The sequence below is a fragment of the Microtus oregoni genome, unplaced genomic scaffold (genome assembly GCF_018167655.1).
Source record: "Microtus oregoni isolate MIOR12 unplaced genomic scaffold, Mior012 000009F_ref0000495, whole genome shotgun sequence".
NCBI classification, from domain to species: Eukaryota; Metazoa; Chordata; class Mammalia; order Rodentia; family Cricetidae; genus Microtus; species Microtus oregoni.
Window position 1 is genome coordinate 29,675,259 of NW_024543068.1, and position 22,399 is coordinate 29,697,657.

The 22,399-nt window shown below is 35.6% G+C and overlaps 2 protein-coding genes across 3 annotated transcripts in view; both read left to right on the forward strand.

The window, feature by feature from the left end:
* The window catches only part of Mdga2 (MAM domain containing glycosylphosphatidylinositol anchor 2), a 725,366-nt gene that overhangs the window by 686,822 nt on the left and 16,145 nt on the right, over window positions 1–22,399 (forward strand). For both annotated transcript variants that reach the window (XM_041658245.1, XM_041658246.1), the window contains 3 exons: window positions 3,351–3,506; window positions 3,934–4,092; window positions 19,345–19,475. In XM_041658245.1, the coding sequence (XP_041514179.1) occupies window positions 3,351–3,506; window positions 3,934–4,092; window positions 19,345–19,475 (446 nt within the window). The remainder of the gene's footprint in view (window positions 1–3,350; window positions 3,507–3,933; window positions 4,093–19,344; window positions 19,476–22,399) is intronic.
* On the forward strand, window positions 12,028–13,437 carry LOC121452261 (oxidative stress-induced growth inhibitor 2-like). The gene has a single exon (XM_041658247.1). It carries the CDS (start codon window positions 12,071–12,073, stop codon window positions 12,692–12,694), a length of 624 nt encoding a protein of 207 aa, XP_041514181.1. The 5' UTR covers window positions 12,028–12,070; the 3' UTR covers window positions 12,695–13,437.

Here is a 22,399-nt window from a genome sequence, read left to right on the forward strand (position 1 = left end):
TAATGTAGAATATTTAAAACCTCTTTGTGTGTCTTTGTCTTAGTTATATTTCTATTGCTAAAAAGAGACACCATGACCAAAGCAACTGATAAAAGAAAATATTTAATTTATATTCTTGGTTCCAGAGGGTCATAGAGTCTATAACTATCATGGCAGGTAGCATAGTGGCAGGCAGGAGCAGCAGCTGAGAGCTTACATCTGATCTACAAGCATGAAGTGGAGAAGCATGGCACAGCTGGGCATTTGAAACCTCAAAGTCCACCCGCAGTGACACACCTCCTACAAGACTACACCACCTAAACCTTCTCAAACAGTTCCACAAACTAACAATGAAACATTCAAACATATCAAGCTATGGTGGCCATTTTCATTCAGAACACCACAGTCTCTAAATTCAGAAATTCTTGCTATAATCAGAAAGTTAGTAAGACTGAAAAAGTAGTCAATCTTACACATCTGACTTTGATAAATTCCCAGACTTTTTTTTCATCTTTGTGAGATCATTTAAAATCCAGTATTACACTGACTTTTGCTATTTATGTATCTTAGTGAATATGCATTATCTTTTGATTATTCTTTATTGAATAAGCTTTATATGAACAATTTTCTTTGCATATATGGGTAATTATCTAATTTAAAAGTGATAGACTAATCATAAAATTATTTTTTACTATTAAAAAATTACTTTAGTACATCATCAATCCCAGCATTTTGGAGGTACAGGCAGAAAGATCTCTGAGTTTGAGGCTATCCTCATCTATACCTCAAGTTCTAGGATGGCCAGAACTACACAGAGAAATCATGTCTTGAAACACAAAGCAACGACAAAAGAAATCCATGTTAGTTAATTTTTAAAAAGCATTCTCACCAAGTGTCTTTTAACAATTGTTTTTATTTGATATGTATGAGTACTTTGCCTAGATGTATATCTGTGTACCATTGTGTGTCAGTGCCCTCAGAAGATGGAAGACAGCCTTGAATCTCCTGGGACTGGGTTTCAGATGGTTGTGAGCAGTCATATGCAAGCTGGGAACCAAACTGGGTCCCCTGGGAAAATAGCCCATGATCGTAACTGCTGAGCCATCTCTCTAGCCCCATTGTATTTAATTTTAAAAACATATAGCATAAGTTTTTGCAAGAATTCTGAACTACATCTTACCATTTGTTCTTTGACCTCTTTTTGTTCATAAGTAAAATATGACACTAAACAGCTGAAGACATTTCAGAACAGTCTCCTTTGGGATCAAAACTCTCAAGCAAAGGAACTATGTTCCTAAAAGACATCAGAAGAAAGTAGCATGTATATTGCCACACTACTGTCACAAATGTTATACTTTTGATTGACAGCATCCTAAGATAGTGTCTTCTTTCATATAAAATCAGTACCAAAAATATATGCCTAGAAGATGTTATGTTGGACTAGAAAAATTGTCCATTGGTTAAGAACATTTACTGCTCTACCAAAGGAGCTGAGTTAAATTCCCTGTACCTATTTTAGGTAGTTCATAACTACCTGCGTTCCAGCTCCTCTGGCTTCCATGAGCACCACCACACTGAAGGTACACACACACATACACACACATACACACACGCAGACACACATAAATAAAAATGTTTTTTAAATAAAAAAATTTATGATAGAATATTGTCCTTCTAGAACATATCAATCTATATGGAATATAAATAAATATACAGATACACAGTAATTACTTAATCTGACAAAAACATATTCCCTATTTGTAAAGAAAAAGACTTCACTTAACTCAGGTATATGATAGGAACCAAGTTCCTTCTTCCTGAGGATGCCTAAAGGAACTACCCCTTTGCAAGGGTGCTAGAGACTCCACTGTGCGAGTCTGGATGTTCTTTCTTTTGAACGTCAGTGAAGCTGGAGTCTGTGTGCACTTTGTTTTAGCAAGCAAAGCTGACTGAACCAAGGTTTGATCATTTGAGATATTCACAATGAAGAGTGGAGATTTTGCAGAGTCCTTACTTTGTTGAGTGAGAGAATATGCACCACATTTTATATTTTTTCAATTGGTTCATGGAGCTCCTGTTGCAGATGGAATATACCAGCTCATCTGTGTATACGCTTGTTGAAGCAGGGCAAATCCCAGTAAGAAAATCTTCTGTTGTAGAATTACCACCACCCAGCCCAGCAGTGGTGGGGCACGCCTTTAATCCCAGCACTTGGGAGGCAGAGGCATGTGAATCTCTGTGAGTTCAAAGCCAGCCTAGACTACAAAAGCTAGTTCCAGGTCAGGCTCCAAAACTACAGAGAAACTCTGTCTCGAGAGACAAAAATAAATAACTAGATAGATAGATAGATAGATAGATAGATAGATAGATAACTTGCCACCACCCATATTTATGGCAAGTTGAAAAAGTCTCTCTCTTAACTCAGCAGATGGTGAACATAGAAAACTCCCAGTCCTTCCTCAGGGTCTACATAAAGTTATTTTATAAAATTCACCTCAAGTGGATCTTACACATCTGGCAGACCCACATTTAACTCAAGCATGAAAGATCACTGCTTTAAAAGCAATTTACTGTCGCATTGCCCTCAGCAAACGTACAGCTTCACAGATGTGTGTGTAGAAGAGCCTTTCTAGAGGACAGGGCATAAAAAATTACACGCTCCAGGTGTACATGTTTAGGTGACCTCCAAAGTCTCATTTTCTTTTGTTCCTTAAGATAAGGCCTTGTCTGTAGTAAAGGCTGGCTTGGGATTTACTGTACGTTTTAAGTCATGATGGTCCTTCTACCACAGCTTCCTTGGTGCAGAGATTACAATCTGTGCCACCTCTTCTCTTTTAGAAAGCTTCTTTCCTAATTGACACTTTTGCCTTAACTGTTCCAATGCATTAAAAAAAAAAGTTAGGAAAATTCTCCAGGAATAAGTCGAACATGAATTGTTGTATTATTTTGAGTTTCCTGGTTTCTTCTAAACAAGAGATTTGGACCTCAATTATATAGTAAGGTATTGGTTTAATGTAAAATAAAGTATTGTTCTTAAGGGGGGCTATAGGGAACATGAAAGAGAGAAGTAGAAAGGGGATGGTATATATCCAGGGTGTGGGAGTGATATGATCAAAAGGCATTCATTGTATGCTCCTATGGAAATGCCGGAATGCAGCCCATTACTTTGTAAAATTAAAATAAGCTAATAAAATCATTACTCTTTTACAACAAAATTATAATAGTTCTATATTTAGTGATAATTGTGCCATTAAGTCTGGGATATCATTACTATGCTATTATTACACTGTAATATTTGAAATTTTTCTGATAAAATGTTGCAATGCTCTATTTAATTAATATTTATTATTTTAATTAAAATCTATTAACAGGAGAGTTTCACTGTGGATTTGAAGATGGTAATATTTGTTTGTTCACCCAAGATGATACTGATAATTTTGACTGGACAAAACAAAGTACCGCGACAAGAAATACGAAATACACTCCTAACACGGGGCCCAATGCAGATCGCAGCGGTTCCAAAGAAGGTAGGAGGGTTTCCAGAGTTGTGTGCAACTGGAGAACTGGAAACGTTCTCAAGGCAAAGTACAAGTGCGTCGTGAGCTATGGATTTGAGAATCATAGAGTAAAATTTTATATCTCAGGCATACTAACAGAAATTCAGATAATGAGCAAAGATTATGGTCACTAGTATTTTTTCACATCTTAGTAATAAATGTAGTTGAAAGATCAGATTTTGCACTAATTCATCTCTAAAATTATCATTTCTCTCAGTTCTGCATGTGGTTTTTTTTCTGTAAAAGTGATTAATTATATGGAACAATGTAGATTTTATAAATGAGATGTAAACCGTGTTATCAACTTTTACTTTGGATCCAAGCTCTGAAATGTCACATGGATATTTTCTGTTTCTTCATAAGAATGTGCTTCAACACTGGCTTCTCTGACTTCCAGGTTTTTATATGTACATTGAGACATCGCGACCCAGACTAGAAGGTGAAAAGGCTCGACTTCTCAGCCCAGTATTCAGCATAGCTCCCAAAAATCCATATGGACCCACAAACACTGCCTATTGTTTCAGTTTCTTCTATCACATGTATGGGCAGCATATAGGTAAGATAACAAAATGTTCTATTTCCTGTTCGACGATTCCAATAAAAGTTCACTCACTCCAAGAAGACAGCTTTAGTCAGAGAATACCATAATTAAGTTTCATGACTTGCCTACAGATTGCTAGGCAAGACCCCACAGGCGTCCTCCCATCACACAATTCAGACACTCAGACAAGAGCCTGCGACTGTGAGTACCATTGCCCTTCTGGATCCTGAGTCAGGCAGCCCGTCCCCTTGTGAGTAGTAAGGTAGAACTAACGCACTCGCCAATCATGAAAGCAAGGGTGACCCTACAGTCTTGATATGTACTGACAGAAACAATGTGGATGTGCATAAACTACTAAACTTGTCACAGAGTGCATATCCCAGCTACCATATTGTTTAAGCTGCTACTCTCACTGTAAAAGTGAGCATCACAGCCCATTGTTCACAGTGAAGAAAGGTGAACCTCATGAGGTTAGCGTAGTTGGATCAACCACGCTGTTCACTCACTCTCGTGTCGAGAAGTACACCCGCGTTCTTCTCAGTCCAGCAGCAAGTGACAAGCCTGGGTAGATAGCAAGTAAAATGAAAAGTGCCGCAATCTGAAACACAACAAACACAAGGAATACTACAGTAGAAGCACACAGAGCACACAGTCACCTTAAGACTTTGCAGAAATCACTCTGAATGCATGTTCTTAGCCCCCTCATATGCAAAATGGGAACAATAATTCCTGTCTTTGGAAGCTCTAGTTTGGATTTATAAGACCATAATCACCACCTTCTCTGATGTAACAGACAATAGTCCCCTGTTCCTTCAATACCCAAATAGTCATGGTAGAGGGCACTTGGTTGTTATTTCTTTTAATTTTCACAATAAGCATTTGGACTTGTTAAGATAATTGCCTTCTATCTCAGATAAAGACTCTGAAGTACAGATCTTTGGTTACCATGCCCAACACAAAGCAAATAGTGAAGACATAATTCAACCTAGGAAGCTGAACCCAGTCACTGCTCTGCAGGAAGTCTTATTGGGGGGGGGGGGTCATGAAATTTGAGCAAAGTATGCGACAGTCACTTGGTAGTCACAGTGATTTATCACAGACTCTACCAATCAAAAGCCAGCATTTCTGACTATGGAAGTAAATACTACAAGGATGACTAATATCATTCGGGTATGAAACAGACACAGGAAAAGTACTATGAGAGCTTTGGGATGAGTGACCATGGTCTTACTCTATATTAACTATGAAATGAATGATTTATCTCAAAATTATTACTCCCCTCATTTATTGTCAGAAGATATTAAGAGTGGAATTAGCTCAGATATAATTTTTTTCAGTTTATCTTGTCTATTTTACTTACTATCATTTCAAAATATATTTTTAAAACTTCCTTTAGCCTTTCATAATTTACTTAGATAAAAAAATCAAGTATGTCATAATATATATATACATGACAAAATGTATATGCATTTGATTCGTGAAACCAGCACTTTCGTGATTCCATTTTAAATTGTCTCTATGTTTAAGGGATGCAAACTGCTTCTGACAAGCATCTAACTTCCACTTCTTTCCCTTCACTCTTAGCAAATAATCATCAGTGTTTCCCCTGCTCTTATTCAAACTATCAGTTCAGTGGCATTGTTTTTTTTTTCTGAGTAAATTTTTATCATTTGAGCTTGTTGTCATTTCTCAGTTGAATCTGATGCTCAAAAGTAGCAGATTATGTTCCAGGTTTAATACGTGTGTCTTCTAAGCAGAGAACAGGCACAAAGTTTGCTAAAATTTTAAATACATATACTTGTCCTAGGCTCTGCATTAAACTAGAGCCAGCTGGAATGTAGGCATGCCTGGTTTTGTCATATTTTCTTTTTTGAGTCTCACAAATACTGCATTATTTAGAAATGGAAAGTTTGGGCAACCCTGAACTGAGTTTGTGTTGATATAAACACACAGTTCTCCCCTCAAAGAGGAGATGTTGTTTATTCTTGGTTCAATATGAGTGACCCTGGCCCAAGAACACAGATTTAGATTTTTCCATATTCCTGTCCCAAAGCCAAAACAGTTTGATGATGCCTTTATAGTAACAGGACAAATCAAGGTACTTTAAAAAACATTTGTAGAAATATTAAATGGTGGGCTCTGGTAAAGCAGGGAAGTCTCTTCTATTGGCCTCAGACACCCTCTGATAGCAACTCTTGACCCTTCAGTTGCTTATAAACTAGGTTTCTGTTCATACATACCCAGGGACTGATCTGATTGCTGTAAGATATTAGGTCATGTAAGAGGACAGCAATAAGTGGCTATTCAGAGTAGTGTTAAAGATGCTCCAAGATGATTCGTCTGTGGGCTTGCAACATCCTAAATTCACCACATATTTGAAATTCTGCTCAGTTAGTAGCCTTGGCAAAACGATCAGTGAAAAGTGTCTTTCTTGTCAGGTATATTCTGCACATTTCTGAGTCCTATTGTCCTACAGCAGGAATTCTATCAGTCCTTCTGCTTGTGTTGAATTTTGCTAACAATCAAAATATTTGAAATTTTCTTAGTCTTATTGTATCTGTTTTAATGATCAATGGTCCATTGTCTTTGATGAAATGACTCTATTTGAAGTCATCAGAAACGATGCTCCCAAAGATGGTGCCCTGCCTGCTACTTTGGCAGGCTGTTCCTCCTCCATCTATTCCTCTCCTCTAGCTTCCTTAGGCCACGAGACCCAACTCGTGACTGATCTAGGTCAATCAATAATCCTAAAGTGGCCTGTAAATGTTCAAGTGAAAGGTTCTCATGCCTCTTGCTTTTTACCAGAATTAGAAGTGATAGAGCCTAGAGAGAAAGGCTTGAAAAGAGCTCAGGTAGGTTACACTGTGCTAAGCTTGTCGAAGCAAACCACTACCACGTTATCAATGCAGAAAGAAAAAGCCCCTTGAGACGTCAAAAGTTCTGCTTCATGAGCTTACAAATTCCATGTAAACAATCTGGGCTTAGTGCTGATTCATAGTCCGTTAGATCAAACCAGGTAGAGCAATCTGTTAGGTCAAAGAGGAACACAGAATGAGACTTTAATTCTTTCCAACTCTATAATGACTAGGAGCGTGTAAGGAACCAGTAAAAGGATTTTGAGTTATGAGATTTAAGGTAAGAAACTGTCCCTGTAGCACAATGACAAAAATCATAGTTCAGCGTGAAACTAGTGCTGGTGTAAAAATGGCAGCATGTTTTTCAGAGGATTTTTCAAAAAGTGAATAAGGAAGATGAGTACATTGAAAGCAAGCTTTCAATGTAGAGCACTCAGGGTTCCACAGAGTAAAAATGCATGAAGGACTTTCATAGCTAGAGAGGTTAATTTAGCACCTGAATTTAAAGGTCAGAATAACACCCACATTAGGACTAAAGAATTAATAGAGCTGGCGACTTCACACTGAAGCCAAGGGTCACATACCATCCTGAGATTCCTAGGGAGATTATGAATTTTAATTTTACTGTCCCTGTGTTCTATAAATGGATTAAGACATGCTGAGTGGTAGCACATGTGTTTAGAAAATAGTTTATTGAAGTTTTTAAACTCACAGTAAAGGTCAGCTATAAAAAGAAAAGCTAGTCCTTTGAGAGTATTATTGCTCAATGACAATGCACCTGTTCAGCCAAGAGCCGATAGTGAAAGGTAATTTTCTGTCCACTATCTATGTATTTATACACCCGTACTGGAGGACATGAAAAAATGTAAATTTGGTGCCCAGGAACAATTGTTTCATAAGTCTACAGCTGACAGGCTACATTTTGTCCAATGCTCTCAGTCAATTGAAGTTCTGGAAAGGATTCACCACAGATATGTGGCTTCTGCCACAGGAGGCGCCGCTTCACAGAAATTAGTTTATTAGGAGGAATACGCTATTCTGTTGCTGAAGAGGCTTTGAAGAATGTTGGAATGGCAACAAAGAACGTAAGCAATCAGCGTCTTAAGCTTAGTCAGTAAAAGGGTGAAAAGTTTTGCTTGGATTGATGTTAATTTTGAGAAGATTCTACTGTGAATCAAGGGCTATCAAATAGCCTTGCTTTCTGCCCAGAAATCCTCTGTTAAAGAAAACATCAATCATTGTGGCAAACTTTGCTGCCCTCTATTTTAAGACATTGACTTTGCCACCCAACTTTCTAAAACCACCATACTGCTCAGTTAACAGCCATCAAGATAGGTTCTTGTGCCAGCAAAAATTTCTGTGCAGGCTCGTGATTGTTAGTGTACTTTAGCAATAAAGCATTTTAATTAAGATATAGATTTAATTTAATTAGGGTATAATTCACAGGCAAAAAAATGTATTACATACATAATTAACTGAAATATAATATAAACATAAATGTCACGTACTTTGGGAAAGCAAGGAAAAAGACATACACTCTGTGTGTTGGCATTCACCTTATTGGAATAATCAAGAATTGAAGCTGCATCATCTTTGAGGTATGTTTACTATCTTGGCACATTAACTCAGACCCCCATGTATCTGTAAACTTAATATAATTACAGTGACTCATTTTGCAAATAATATTAATGGTTGTGTGGATTCCTTTTAAAAATACGATTCCAAAATGAGTTTTTTCTGGATGTGTCATATCCCAATTTCATTTACTATGTTTTGATTAATTCTGATGAAATCTTGCAATCTTAACTGGATAACAGGTAACATATTGAGAATCAGCAGTTTCTAACAATACAAAAATAAAGAGATCCACTTAAGTAAAATCTGATATCTTATGTTTAGCCATTGCTACATGATTAATTTACAACCTGTTAAAAACAAACAAAAAAAAACCACCAAAAAACTGTGATTTAAACTGAACTATTCTCTCATGGTGTCTGCGGATCATGAGAATGCACATAGTTTACCTGGGTATCCGGGACTCAGTATCATTTTGTGAAGTTGTTATTAGTATAACAAGAAAGGAGCCAGGTGGTGATGGAACATGCCTTTAATGCCAGCACTCAGGAGGCAGAGGCAGGAAGATTTCTGTTAGTTTGAGGCCAACCTGGTCTACAAGATCTAGTTCTAGATCAAGCTCCAAAGTTGAAAAAGAAAAAAAACAAGAAAGGAATCCAGTCTATTTTCAAGAATCAGTTTAGGAGGCTCCTCGTTAAATTGCCAATTATATGTAGCCTTCAGACCTTAGGATGCTAATGCTTTGCAGGCTGTTATCCAGAGGATGCCTTTGGGTTTGGGAGTGAATATCTATCTCTACTGAGCTGTCCTATATCATGGAGCTAGTTTCCTTCAAAGCAAGTAAGAGATAACAGAGAGAGAAAATGAATGCTGAAAACATTTATAAAGTACTCACCAAAGTGGCTTTACATTGTTTTGATTTATTTTAATTATCATAACTAAGCCCCTACCCCAGAAAAGAGAATTGCAGAAGAATATTCATATTAGGTTTAGCTTATAGGAGCAATTTAAAGGCTGTCTGCCAGACTGGTACAATTGTGGGTTTGTTAGATGCTTTATCAAAATTGATTGAGAAAAGAATTTTCCAAACAAACACCCTATTTGCTATGGTTTAAAGGTTAACGTATATGTAGATGATGTATGTATATAGCTTGATTTCTGTTGCTGGGATAAAACACCCTGACAAACTCATTGCAGGAAGATAGGACTTATTTTAGTTCACAAGTTTAGATTATTTTCCAGCCCTGTAAGGAAGCGACAAGATCAGAATCTTGAGACAGCCCGTCACATGACACCCACAATATCAAGCAGAGAGAAAAATATCCATATATGCTGATTTTCTTTTTGTTTATAATCAGTTCAGTTTCTCTACTCTTATCCTTACAGTTTAGAATCCCTGGCTAAGCAAGTGTCCCCTCACAGTAGGCTGGGTCATCCTATATCAATTAACTTCTTTAAGATAACCACCTAATAGACACACCTACAGGCCAATCTGATCAAGACGGTCCCTCATTGAGACTTTTATCCCAGGTGACTCTAAGTGATGTCAAACTGACAACTAAAATTAATCATCACGTTGCATATATATATATATATATATATTAACATTTCTGTGTCTCCTAGTGAGCTACTTTTTAATGAACTAATTTTTAGTGAGATAATTCTTAATTAATTGAAGGAACCCCTGAAATCCTAAAGAAACTTTATTGCATTAAAATCACTAAATATGGTAGAAGTTTGATAAATAAAAAATATGTGAGCTAGAAGCTTCACACTGTCTCAGAAAATTAGAGGTAAAATACAGAATACATTTATGAATAAGTCCTTTGATTTTGCTGAGAATTAAACAAGGTTCTGCCTCTGGAAATCTTATTTCACTGTGAAGGCACAGAGAGGAAAGGAAAAAGAATTAATGAATGAGTTATTCTTCTGTGATTATAATAACCTCAATGATGAAGAAATGACAATTAAGAGATGTGGGCACACAGAGGACCTGATTTGAGAAAGAAAAGTTAACAGATACTGTAAGTCCACGGGGAAGAAATTTTTATGAAAAGGTAGAAATGTAATACCTCGATAATAGAATTAGGCCTAAAGAAGGGACTTAATTCCAATTTCACTGAGGTGAGAAAAAAATAACTATGTAAGAACATGGCTTCTGATGTGTTTCTGCTACCAAGAACAGCAGACAACGTGAAAGGCTCATCTTCTCTCTAAAGTAAATCTGAAGTGCATGCTCCAAGAGTGGACAGTTTTAGAAGAAAGCAAAATGGAGTCAAACTTGATAGGTGGAGAGGCTGGAGCGAGGACCTAAGTCCCTGGGACTCTGAAATGTGTCTCAAGCTAGGAAAGAGAAGTTCAGTCAAAATCTTATGACTTCAAGCAAACAGTGCAGACTGAGATTCCTCATTTCCACCCTCTCCCTAGCCCACGATGAAATTCATGCTTTAAAACTTGTAACATAAAAGCCTCAAGAACTTATCCCTCCGTGGCCTCTCACACCTGTAATCTATAGCTGTGGAGGGCAAGGGTGCCCATGTATCGCAGACCAACACAACACTGTATACTTAACCCAGTATTAGACATTTTTAAAAACTTTATTTTGGAACTCAACTATGCAGTTCTTGAATAAGAGCTTCGTAGATGGCAATGTTGTTCCACAGTATCTTAAGACTTGGCTGTACAAGCAAGGACAGTCTGTTCTACTCACATTCAAAACACTTCAGGTTCTGTGGAGTTTCGTAGCCTCTGACCTTCTTCCTGCCAAACTGTGCTTCATGAGGGCTGCAGAAGCAGTAACGCTTCCCAGGGCATGGCAGCCTGAGTAGAAATATTAGATTAATAAATAATCTATAAATGCAATAAATATTCACTTACAAATAAATACATTTTTAAGGCTATGGGATAGAGTTAACACATTTTCTCTTTCTTACTTATCTGCCACCTTTGTATTTCCCTTCAGATTACAGCTGAAGGACAGCTTCAGGGTTTGTTGTCAGCCCTCCCTCTCCGCTCCCTTTGTTTTCATGGCTCCTGCTGCAAATACCTGCATTTGTCACATTGAAACTTGTCCCTCTGCTGTCTTCCCGAGAACAATAACCAAGATGTATTTATATGTGATTCTTGAGAACAAAAAGTGCTTAATAGGTTTAAAAGATGGCCTAAAGTAGCTACAGTGCCTTTTGTTTGTATTAAAAGAATAACAAGAGAAAGGATAAGGAATGCAGACAGGAAGTGGAAGATAGTTCAAGAAAACTTCTTGCATTGTACAAATAAGAAAATAATGTGTTAATTATTGTCCCCCAGTGAATTTATATCTAGGGCACTGGTGAGTAACACAAAATATGGGGAAAACTATCACATGTGATGTAGTATCACAGGCATATTATATAACACATTTTTAAATAAAACACACACATTCATAATCCATTTGCATAAGAAAATTAAATTGTCCGTTGCACCGCCCCTGCCGCCGGCCGGGAGGAGCGGAAGCGGCCTTGCAGGGACGGACTTCCCGCGCCGCTGAGCCGCGGTGCAGGACGCCCGGAGGACCGGCGATCTCCATGCCCGTGTGGTGCTGCCGCTGCTCCCTGGCTGGGCATCTCAGAGACTATAGTGATACTGAAACGGAAGGAGAGATTTTCAATTCCTTAGTGCAATATTTTGGTGATAATTTGGGGCCAAAAGTTAAAGGGATGCCATTGGTTGAAGAAACTTCTTTACTCGAAGATTCATCAGTGACTTTACCTGTGGTAATAATTGGAAATGGACCTTCAGGAATACGCCTGTCGTATATGTTGTCAGGGTACAGACCATATTTATCACCGGAAGCCATGCATCCAAACTCAATCTTACACAGTAAGCTAGAGGAAGCAAGGCATCTCTCCATTGTTGACCAGGACTTAGAGTACCTATCTGAGGGTCTGGAGGGCCGGTCGTCCAATCCCGTGGCAGTGCTGTTTGACACGCTTCTTCACCCAGATGCGGACTTTGGGTATGACTACCCGTCTGTTCTACACTGGAAGCTGGAGCAGCACCATTATATCCCCCACTTAGTTCTGGGGAAGGGCCCGCCTGGTGGGGCGTGGCATAATATGGAAGGCTCTATGTTGACAATCAGCTTTGGAAATTGGATGGAGTTACCTGGACTTAAATTTAAAGATTGGATGTCAAGCAAACGAAGGTAAAAGACCACCTCACTGCCTCTACTTTACAGACTTGAATCTTAGAAGAAAAGATAGTCACTGTGCTCAGGAAACCCACCAAAACCAGGTCCATCCCTCTCTGGTGTGACCTAACCACAGAATGAAGCTTGTACACTACCTCAGTCTCTTGTACTAAGTGATATGGGACATGTTCTCACCACTGAAGTATTTCACTTTGGTCACATCAGTTTAGTAAAGCTTACATTACAAGATAACAGAAAAGGTTCCACTGACATGTCTACCATCTTCTAATGTAACATGAAAGTGAACATGGCAGAGTAATTACACGTGTAATTTCTGAAATGTTATGCAAGGAATTTGAATAATGCTTCAAAGGAAGTAGTACCATATATAGATATAGATACAGATATGTCCCCACCCAGGGGAACCAAGTAGCTAGTAAAAGGGAACTGTTTATCCTTAATGCAGTTTCAGAACCTTGGAAACTATGACTGTTGTAATAACTTATTAAGTAAGAAATACATTTAAAATATAATACATATGTATGTATATTATCATCTATCTATCTATCTATCTATCTATCCATCCATCCATCTATCTATCTATAATGAAAAACAAGATCACAAAGCCCCCAGAGACAATATTACCACACAAAAGGAATGGAATTTGTTCGCTTTATTTAGTAAGTTGAAACCTTAAAACATCTGTAATTTATATGTATTGCATTCATGTATCCCACCTGGCCTGAAATAAATGTTTGCTAAGAAAAAAAAAAAAGAAAATTAAATTGTGTCCAAAATGTTGTGATTCAGATATGCTGTCTTATGATGATCTAACTTAATGTAGAAATAGCATTTAAGGATATGGGGTTAATGTCTTATTATCTTTCTCTTTATAAAAAGTACCTTGAATTATTCTTTTTTTTTTTTAAGATTTATTTATTTAGGGCACCAAATCTCACTATAGATGGCTGTGAGCCACCATGTGGTTGCTGGGAATTGAACTCAGGACCTCCGGAAGAGCAGTCAGTGCTCTTAACCTCTGAGCCATCTCTACAGCCACTGAATTATTCTTTCACATGAAGTGGATATTAATTTTTTTGGACTATGTGATATGCTGCAATTCTAATATTTTAAAATAGTGATATAAATGTCTTTGTACAGAAAACAGTGAAAAGTGACTATATTTTGACTGGTTTTTGGAGATTGCCTTTTGTTTCTAGTTTTGTTCAGAGACAGTATTTCTCTTAATTGTATGGGGCACAAGTATATGATCACAAATAAATTGGACACATGTAAAACATACTATTTTTATATTTTTCTCCAGCTGGAGAGATGGTTCAAAGGTTAAGATGGCTAGAGTTGGGTTCCTAGCACCCCCAGCAGGTCACTCAGAATTGACTCTAGTCCAATGTCAAGAGATTCAATGCCTCTATGTCCAGCATTTGCACCTATATCAGGGTGCAAATACAGACAACCAGGAAGACACAAATTTTGAAAATATGAATAAAATATTAAAAAATTATTTTACATTGGTGAAATCTCAAAATTAAGTTCCATGACTATTTTAGGAACTACAACAAGATGCTAAAAATTTTTCATTTAAATATTAAATAATAGCAACTATACTGTAGTAATTTGGTAATAACTGGTATCTGTTAAGAATAAGTCAATGACTGAAATGAAAACCTGTTTGTATTTAACAATTGATAGCATCATATGACATTCATTCAGTAAACTACCTTCTTAAATGATAAGTATTGAGAGTAGGAGATATGGGTAGAGTCTAGCTATTTTTTTGCTTCCTATGTATAAATGTTATTAAAAACAGTTATCACAGACACTCTGATTAAAAACTACAAGTAACACTTAATGCCATGCATTTATTTTTTAATACTTGTTTTGATGTTACATACAATCTCTGAAATTATCTTTCTCTTATATATTATATTTAAATGTTATTTTTATATTAATTATATAAAGTGTTTTGTTAGGGCATTTCCGTACTTGTGTATAATGTGCATTGCCCCCAGCCACTTCTTTAATATGCATTGAAAATGAACCCTTAGATGTGTTTAGTAGAGCCCAGTATATTTAAACGAAGTTAAGTATGTGATCTACAGTAGAAAAATAATACCATTTCATCAATAGAAATAATGGTTGAAAAAATTAACTGGTTTTTCTTCTTATCCAATGTAACAAACATTTAAACTCACTTTATTGGAAGGACTTTTTTTTCTCTTGATTACTTCATTCACTTACAGAATTAATCAGGACTAATTGCATGAGGTGGGTGCTTAGTCCTATTTAGAGTTTTATAGAAGATAATAGAGAATTATGGCAAATGCTTCCTATTAATCAAATGGCTTTTCAGGGGTTTAACATGATAAACTACTAAATTAAAGAAAGTATATTCAACCAAATGTATAACAGGCCTATACTGTGGGTGAACAATAAACACCAGGATAGCCACATTAACTTAAACCTTTTTCTGTAAAGTTAGAACAAACAGCACCCATCAGTAGAAGTAAGTAAGAGAAAGCAGAAAGCAAAAAGTGGCAAATGTGAGAATCAGAACACACTAAAGTATGAGAATGGAGAACACTGTTCCAGGAGAGGGTTAAAAATGAAGAGCCAGAAGATGCAAATAAGAAACCTGAAATAGCGCAGTAGAAGGCCTGAACAGAGCACCACCAGAAAAAAAAATGTGGTATAAATTCCGCTAGATGCCAGAGGCATGGTAATGACAGGAGAAATTGACCTGACTTTTTGGCTTAAGATATTGTTGCAATTGCATGTTGAAAAATACTATCAATGCAGCCATCTCTATTCAAGCAAGAAATAAGGACTTCCTAATTTCTCACTTTGTATGTGTGCATAAAACAAATGATGCTAACAATTGCCTATCAATATACATAGATCTTGCCTGGAGTCAGATAATTTTCCAGCATTCTCATCTTTCCAAAGGATGTGAAACTTCAATGAATGAATCTATGTTACTGATTATAATAAAAATGCTATCTATATGCAACTGATAGCCAGATCTTAGAATAAGCCAAATTACAAATTAATTCACACAAACTTCTCAATTGCAAGTATCTATGGTAAAGATAAATATACATTTTAAGATGTGTCATTAAATTGTTTCTTAAAACAGCTAATATAGTTTATAGTTAAATAATCATGAGACAATTATGTGAAGACTTAAAGATGACAACTAGGTAATCATGATGGTAAATAATGTTTATGAAAATTGTGTTTATATAGTAATTTAGATGAAATGATATTAAATATAAATGGTGGATATTGCAAAACAAGAAGCCCGAATTTCAGTCATTATCTGTAATATAAAACAACTAAGGTCATTTAGCCTTTGATAGCTGGGAGTCAAGGAAGAGAAATCTATGATTTATATAGTTATTTCTAACTTTTATTTTAGAATTACGTAACATTAGATCCTTCAGGATGGCTAAGTTCATATATTCTGACATCTGATGCCTACTCAAGCATAAACCATCTCTCTGAGGATTAAAAATTGCTTTTAAAGGGTATTAACACAATCCATCATATGCACGTTGAAATTTTTACTGTAATAAAATAATAACGTGCTGAATCAGCTCTGCTGCCTCTAACGGCTCCCAAGGAGCTCTCTTTATTCTGTTGCACAAGTTCTAATTTTGTTGACCAAGGTAACCTAAAATAGGGATAAATGTCTTTTGACAGCAGGTTCTGTCTTAGGAACTAACATGGGAAATGCTAGGGGGCGAGTCTTTTTTTTTATTTATGAGCTTTTGGCATCGTCTCAGAAATATACCAGCTAAGAAACAGTTTGTATTATTCTTGGAGACAATAAGATAATTGGAGGCACCTATGTAAGAAGGTATTTAAATTTTAACACAGGTGGAAGCCATCTTTCAATAAATTATATTATCTTTTTTCTTGTAAAACAAGTATTTTCCCTTTAAATATTACCTAGCCACAATTAATTACAGCTCATCTTGTTTATTCTAAATCTTATTTTAACTCTGATTTGATTTAGATCGCTACTGTTTATATATGGGCATAAATATTTTTCATAGAAAATCTATTCAATAATAAAATAACAGAAATAAACAAAATAACTAAAATGTGAATTTAATGTACATATTGAATATTAGTTAATTAAGAAATTGCAAAGATGGTCACAGCAGGGTGTGTCTCCTAATGAGAAACGCTCTATTAAACTCTGGGACAATGTCATGCAATTTTTCATATAATAATATCACTGTTAGTTTTTTCTTCCTGTCACAAGACATCTAAAATAAATAACTTGGGAGAGGAACGATTTGTCTTGGTTTCTGATTTAAAATCTTCTGTGTAGGGTCACTTGACTTTGTGTTTGAAGACATGTGGTAAAGCAGAAACATGAGAGAGGGACAAGCTGGAAGAAAGCTACTCACCTCATGGTGGCTTGTAATCACAGAGAGATGGGGAGAGGAAGGGATTTGTACAAGCCATCTCTTTCTGCAGCGGACCCCAGTGACCCACTCCGTACATCCAGACTCGTATCTGTTAGTCTCTTTCCTCACCTTCCAGTAATTTCATCACATATGAGTCATTCATATATTAGGTCAAAATTCTAATGTTCATTTACTCACTTCCAGTAATTCATAACTCAGAACACTGCACTGAAAACTAAGTCATTGGCATAGATGCCATTGTGGGGCATTTCAGATCTAGCCTGGAACACTTATTAGTATATAATAATATGTGTTTCACTAAAGTAAATTATAACCTCAAATTCTTACAGGTTTGTAGCCTTCGCTATTTGTTAATTATAATTATAATGATCATATCTAAAAATTAGTACCAGTCTTAATATTTAACTAATCCATTTATCAGTATGTCAACAAGATCAATTCTCTTTTAGTTTAACCAAAATACTATGTTTTGCTTCCATATGAAAAAATGGAAGGGAAGTACTAAACGTGCTCTTGGGGGAAATATGCTACAGGATTGCTTTACATTGCAGACAAAGGCATAAAGAATTTGAGTACGGAGACGAAGAGAGAATACGAGATCCGGGTGGGAGAGTGGAAGAGAGTTAGGGGCAGAACACAGAAGCATATCTGTTGAAAAAGATGCACTTACATTTAAGTACATTGCAGTTTTTATTAATATACATTAAAATATGAAATTCAGGAAAGAAAAATGGTGAATGATAGAACAAAGAGTGAAGAAAAAGCAGAAACTAGATACGAAGAGGTGAAACAGAAGTAATAAAAGAGTGTGGGAGATAAACTAGAGTAGCTGGATAATGGGTGGACTCATTAGAAACAAAAGAATCCGCAGTGTAGAAATTAAAGTACCAAACGATAAAATGTTTGTGTGTAGAAATCTGTAAATATCCATTACATTTAAAAAGAAAATATAGAAATTCTTGAAGTAGTATATGAAAACAAGAAGAAAGGTAGAACAATAAAAATCCGCATAAGTTTATAGATGAATAAGCATACATTATTTTCACCTATAAAACTAAATGAATAGACCTTAAGACAAAAGAACTTTCACTATTATCGTGTAAATTGTATTCTTATAACATGATCTTTGTTTAGCATAGTAATGCAATATATCATTTCAATGCAGTTGGTGTTCTTAATTATCTCTATTCAAATATTGATAGCATCATCAAAAGACATAAAATTTAAACTCCGAGTTTATAGCCTGCCCCTGCTATTTTCTTGTTACATTACTTAGGGAAAATCACTTAAGCCCTATAACTATTCTCATCTGTAATGTGGGATAATAGTTTTTGCAATAACTACTTTATAGAGTTCCTGAGAAGATTAATCCCTTAGATGCACAAGTCCCTAACATACATTACATTGTATAAATTCTATTATCATCATTACTTTTCACTTTTCTGTACAAGACACAAAATTAGACATATTAAATGATGAAATAAAAAGCTATCTGTTTTATATTCAATATTTTAGATGGAAAATACGACTTAGATGGAAATAAATGATATTTTATTTTTAAAAATAAAACAGATACTAAGTGATAATAGAAGTCAAAATGAAGGCCAAATTAGTGTGGGGTCCATTGAGTACATGAGTAAATACTGTGTTGCCTCTCCACTGCTGACAGAATAAACAGCAAACCACAAAAAAAACTGGGCTTAAAATGGATTGATGCATTTTACCTTACGGTTCTGGAAAACAATATGCAAAATAAATACTCAAACATTGTGGTGTTAAAATCAAGATAACAATATCGTTGTGGGGATTCTAGGGGAAAAAATCTATTTTCTTGCCTCTTCTAGCTCATATTCTTTGACTTGTAGCTATATCCCCTATCTTCAGGAGGAGATAACATTCATCACTCGCTTGTCTTCCCTCCTGAAGCAAAATATTCTTTTTGGTCATTTAGAACCTACTGAGATAATCTAGGACAGCCTGTCCACCTCAAAAACTTTAACCTTCACTGCAAAGACATTTTAACAATATAAGGTATCATTTAGTTTCTAGAAAATAGGACACACCATGATAGCAAGATAAGAACAGAAAGAGAGGAGTAGACACTAGAATGTTCTACAGGATTTAATTTTAAGTATTTATAAATGTTTGGTTGAGGAGAAACAAACTTGAAGCAGACACAAATATACAACATCAAATTCCATTGTTATTTTAGGTGTTTTAAATGTCTATCTACGTTTGAAAGGGCAGACAACAATAGAGAATCCTCTATGGTCTTCAAGTGGAAATAAAGGACAACGATGGAATGAGGCTCATGTTAATATATATCCAATTACTTCATTTCAGGTAAGAAATACCTTTGTTCATTGATTGCTGTGTATTGCATGCAACACTAAACACATATCCTGAAGAAGCAGCAAATAAGATGGTGATACTCAGAAATTCTATATGACATATAAAAATCACATATTTTAGTTTCTCTTCAGTTTGAAAAACTATTTTATGAAGACAAATGCATCTTTATTATGTTCCATGAAGTAGCATACAGAAAAATAATCTATCAAAACTCAAGGTACTGTGTGGCACAGTATATAAGTATTTAATTTCAGTAGTTGGGAAGAAGAGGCAGTAGATCTCTGAGTTTGAGACCAGCCTGGTCTGCAAAGCGTGCTCTAGTACAACCAGCCTACACAGAGAAACCCTGTCTCCAGAAACGAACAAAATAACTCAAGGGATTTGCATAGTCTTCTACTTTCATAGAATCACTTGCATGTATTTTGTTCTCGGTAGAAAATTATACAGATTTTCACACAAATAGAACAGAGTGTCAATATACCAATTTGTTGAATAATTCTTGATCCAATTTCAAATGAATTTGTCACCTCACTCATTTATTACTTTAATCAAAATCAGAATTTTAAACAAATTATTTTTCTTTCTGTTTGAAGTTAGAATTCAGCTGAATACCAAAATATCATCTACAAAGATATCAAAAAATGTAATGACTTGAGGTTTTTAAGTGAAATAAGAAACTTTAATAATCACTGTAAAAGATGACATACCCACAAGATATTTTAATAGTTGGCAGCATAGATTTGTGGTTTAAGTAACATTAACAATATATATATATGTGTGTGTGTGTGTGTGTGTGTGTATGTGTGTGTATATATATATATACATTTGTAGCTAACATATACCAAAATGTTTTTATTTCTATAAAATAATAAAATATCTTTAAAATCTAATTACATTTAATATAGTCTATAACTTTATCCTTATTTTGAAAGGACTCAAATCCACCTAATGATATCATGCATACCTGGTATGGCATATATCTAAGGGTACAGAGAATCAGAGTGATCCAGTTATACAATTTTTTCTTGATAGAATCTCTTTTCTCACAGTTTGTAAAATAATGACTGTTTGAGACGTTAATCTTCTAAACCTAACCAAGTTGGTAAAATGAATGAATTTCTTCGCAAGAGCAGAGGGTATAGAATTAAATAAAACTACTTGGAATAATATACCTACAAATGCAGCAGAATTGCTTTGCATCTATGAAGGATAATACAATGCAAAAAACTGAATAAACTTAACCTGGGAAAACAGGATTCAGTGTTCAACTAACATTAATGTGTGTGTGTGTGTGGTGTGTGTGTGTGTGTGTGTGTGTGTGTGTGTGTCTGGACACTGAAGATTACTTTTCTAAAAATATTGACATACTCTACATATTTTTCTTCCTACATGGGCTGCCTTTTTATCACAAATGATTAAATTAAACACATATACAAGAAGGATTTAAGTTATGATAATGTTATAATCAAGTCAATTCTTTATTGACATTATATCAATTTAATAAACATCTGTTAAGTACCTAGATGATAATTTTTTATTTCTCTAGATATTAGTTGAAAAATATGTGAGCTCCATCTTTCTGTCTGTCACACAGCAGGCATAAAGATTTGGTAAAACTCTGGTAAAAGATGCTGGACGCTACCTGGTATACAGGAAGGAGAGTGACGTCAGGATGTACTTATCTTTTCATGACTGGAATCTTGGAAGCAGGCATTACTGACTAAGAATATTTGGCTTACAGAGTGTTGAATAATGCCTGAACTACGGATTGGTTTATATTGTAAAACGGGGGGAGAAAAGACATCAGATTTAGGAACATATATGGTTACTTCTGACTTAAACAAGTTAATAAAAATGCCTGGTTTGGGGGGCATTTTAAAGATATGTAGAAGTTGTTGGAATTATGTTACATATCTGAAGTTTTGAAGAGACAGGTATAGATATGTCATCAGATTATATCTCTTACTGAAAACTGCCTGAGCTGGGCGGCGGTAGTGCATAACTTGAATCCCAGCACTTGGGAGGTAGAGGCAAGCAGATCTCATTGAGTTCGAGACCAGCCTGGTCTACAAAGCAAGTCCCAGGACAGCAAGAACTGTTATGCAGAGAAACCCTCTTCAAACAACATAACAAACAAACAAAAAGAAAACTGCCTGAAAAATTGTTATTAGCAAGGAAAGTTTTAAATATTAAAATGAGCAAATCAATGATGTAACACCATACAAAATCAATCACTAAGAACTGTGACAGCCATACTCATCCTAAGTAGTATCTTAGAGAAATTCAAATAGTCATAGAACTAAAAAAAAAGAGATAAACTCAAATCATAAAACAAGTAAATTACTTGTAGAATGTTCTTTCTTTTAATATAATTTGTAAAATTATATTTTCATAAGAAATATAATTTCTAAATCTTACCAAATAAAGTAAATATTTTTGTAATTAATATAACATAATTGACAAGCTTAGGTTTTTAGTTAAGTCACAGCTATACAAGTTATATTTTATACAGGATACAGTGTCCACTAGAGAATTCTTTTGCAATGTTCAGTTTCCTTTAATGATTTCTATCTCCATGAAATGTTAGGTACAGGTTTGTTTGTCTTGATTGATGGCTTTGCCTATATGCTGTAAGGTCCCCTTCCAAGGAAAGTACTATTCAACTATCTCCTCACTACCAGGGTCCATATCCAGTATGACTCACAGTCCACCTGCCAATTTAGACCCACTCAGCAAAAAGGCAGGCTCGGCCTGGAAAGACCTAAATTCCAGAAATGGAGCTTCTGTTGTTGGTTCAGAAGAGAATGACTCTAGTTTTCCCATTCCTGTTTTGTGATTGCAACCCATGAAGGCTGGGGTTAGCTCTTCAGGGAAATAGTACTCAGCATACCCACAACATACCTATGGGGATCATC

What these genes read in the sequence shown, in the direction of transcription:
- LOC121452261 (XM_041658247.1), top strand. Translation starts at nt 12,071, where the DNA reads ATGCCCGTGTGGTGCTGCCGCTGCTCCCTGGCTGGGCATCTCAGAGAC.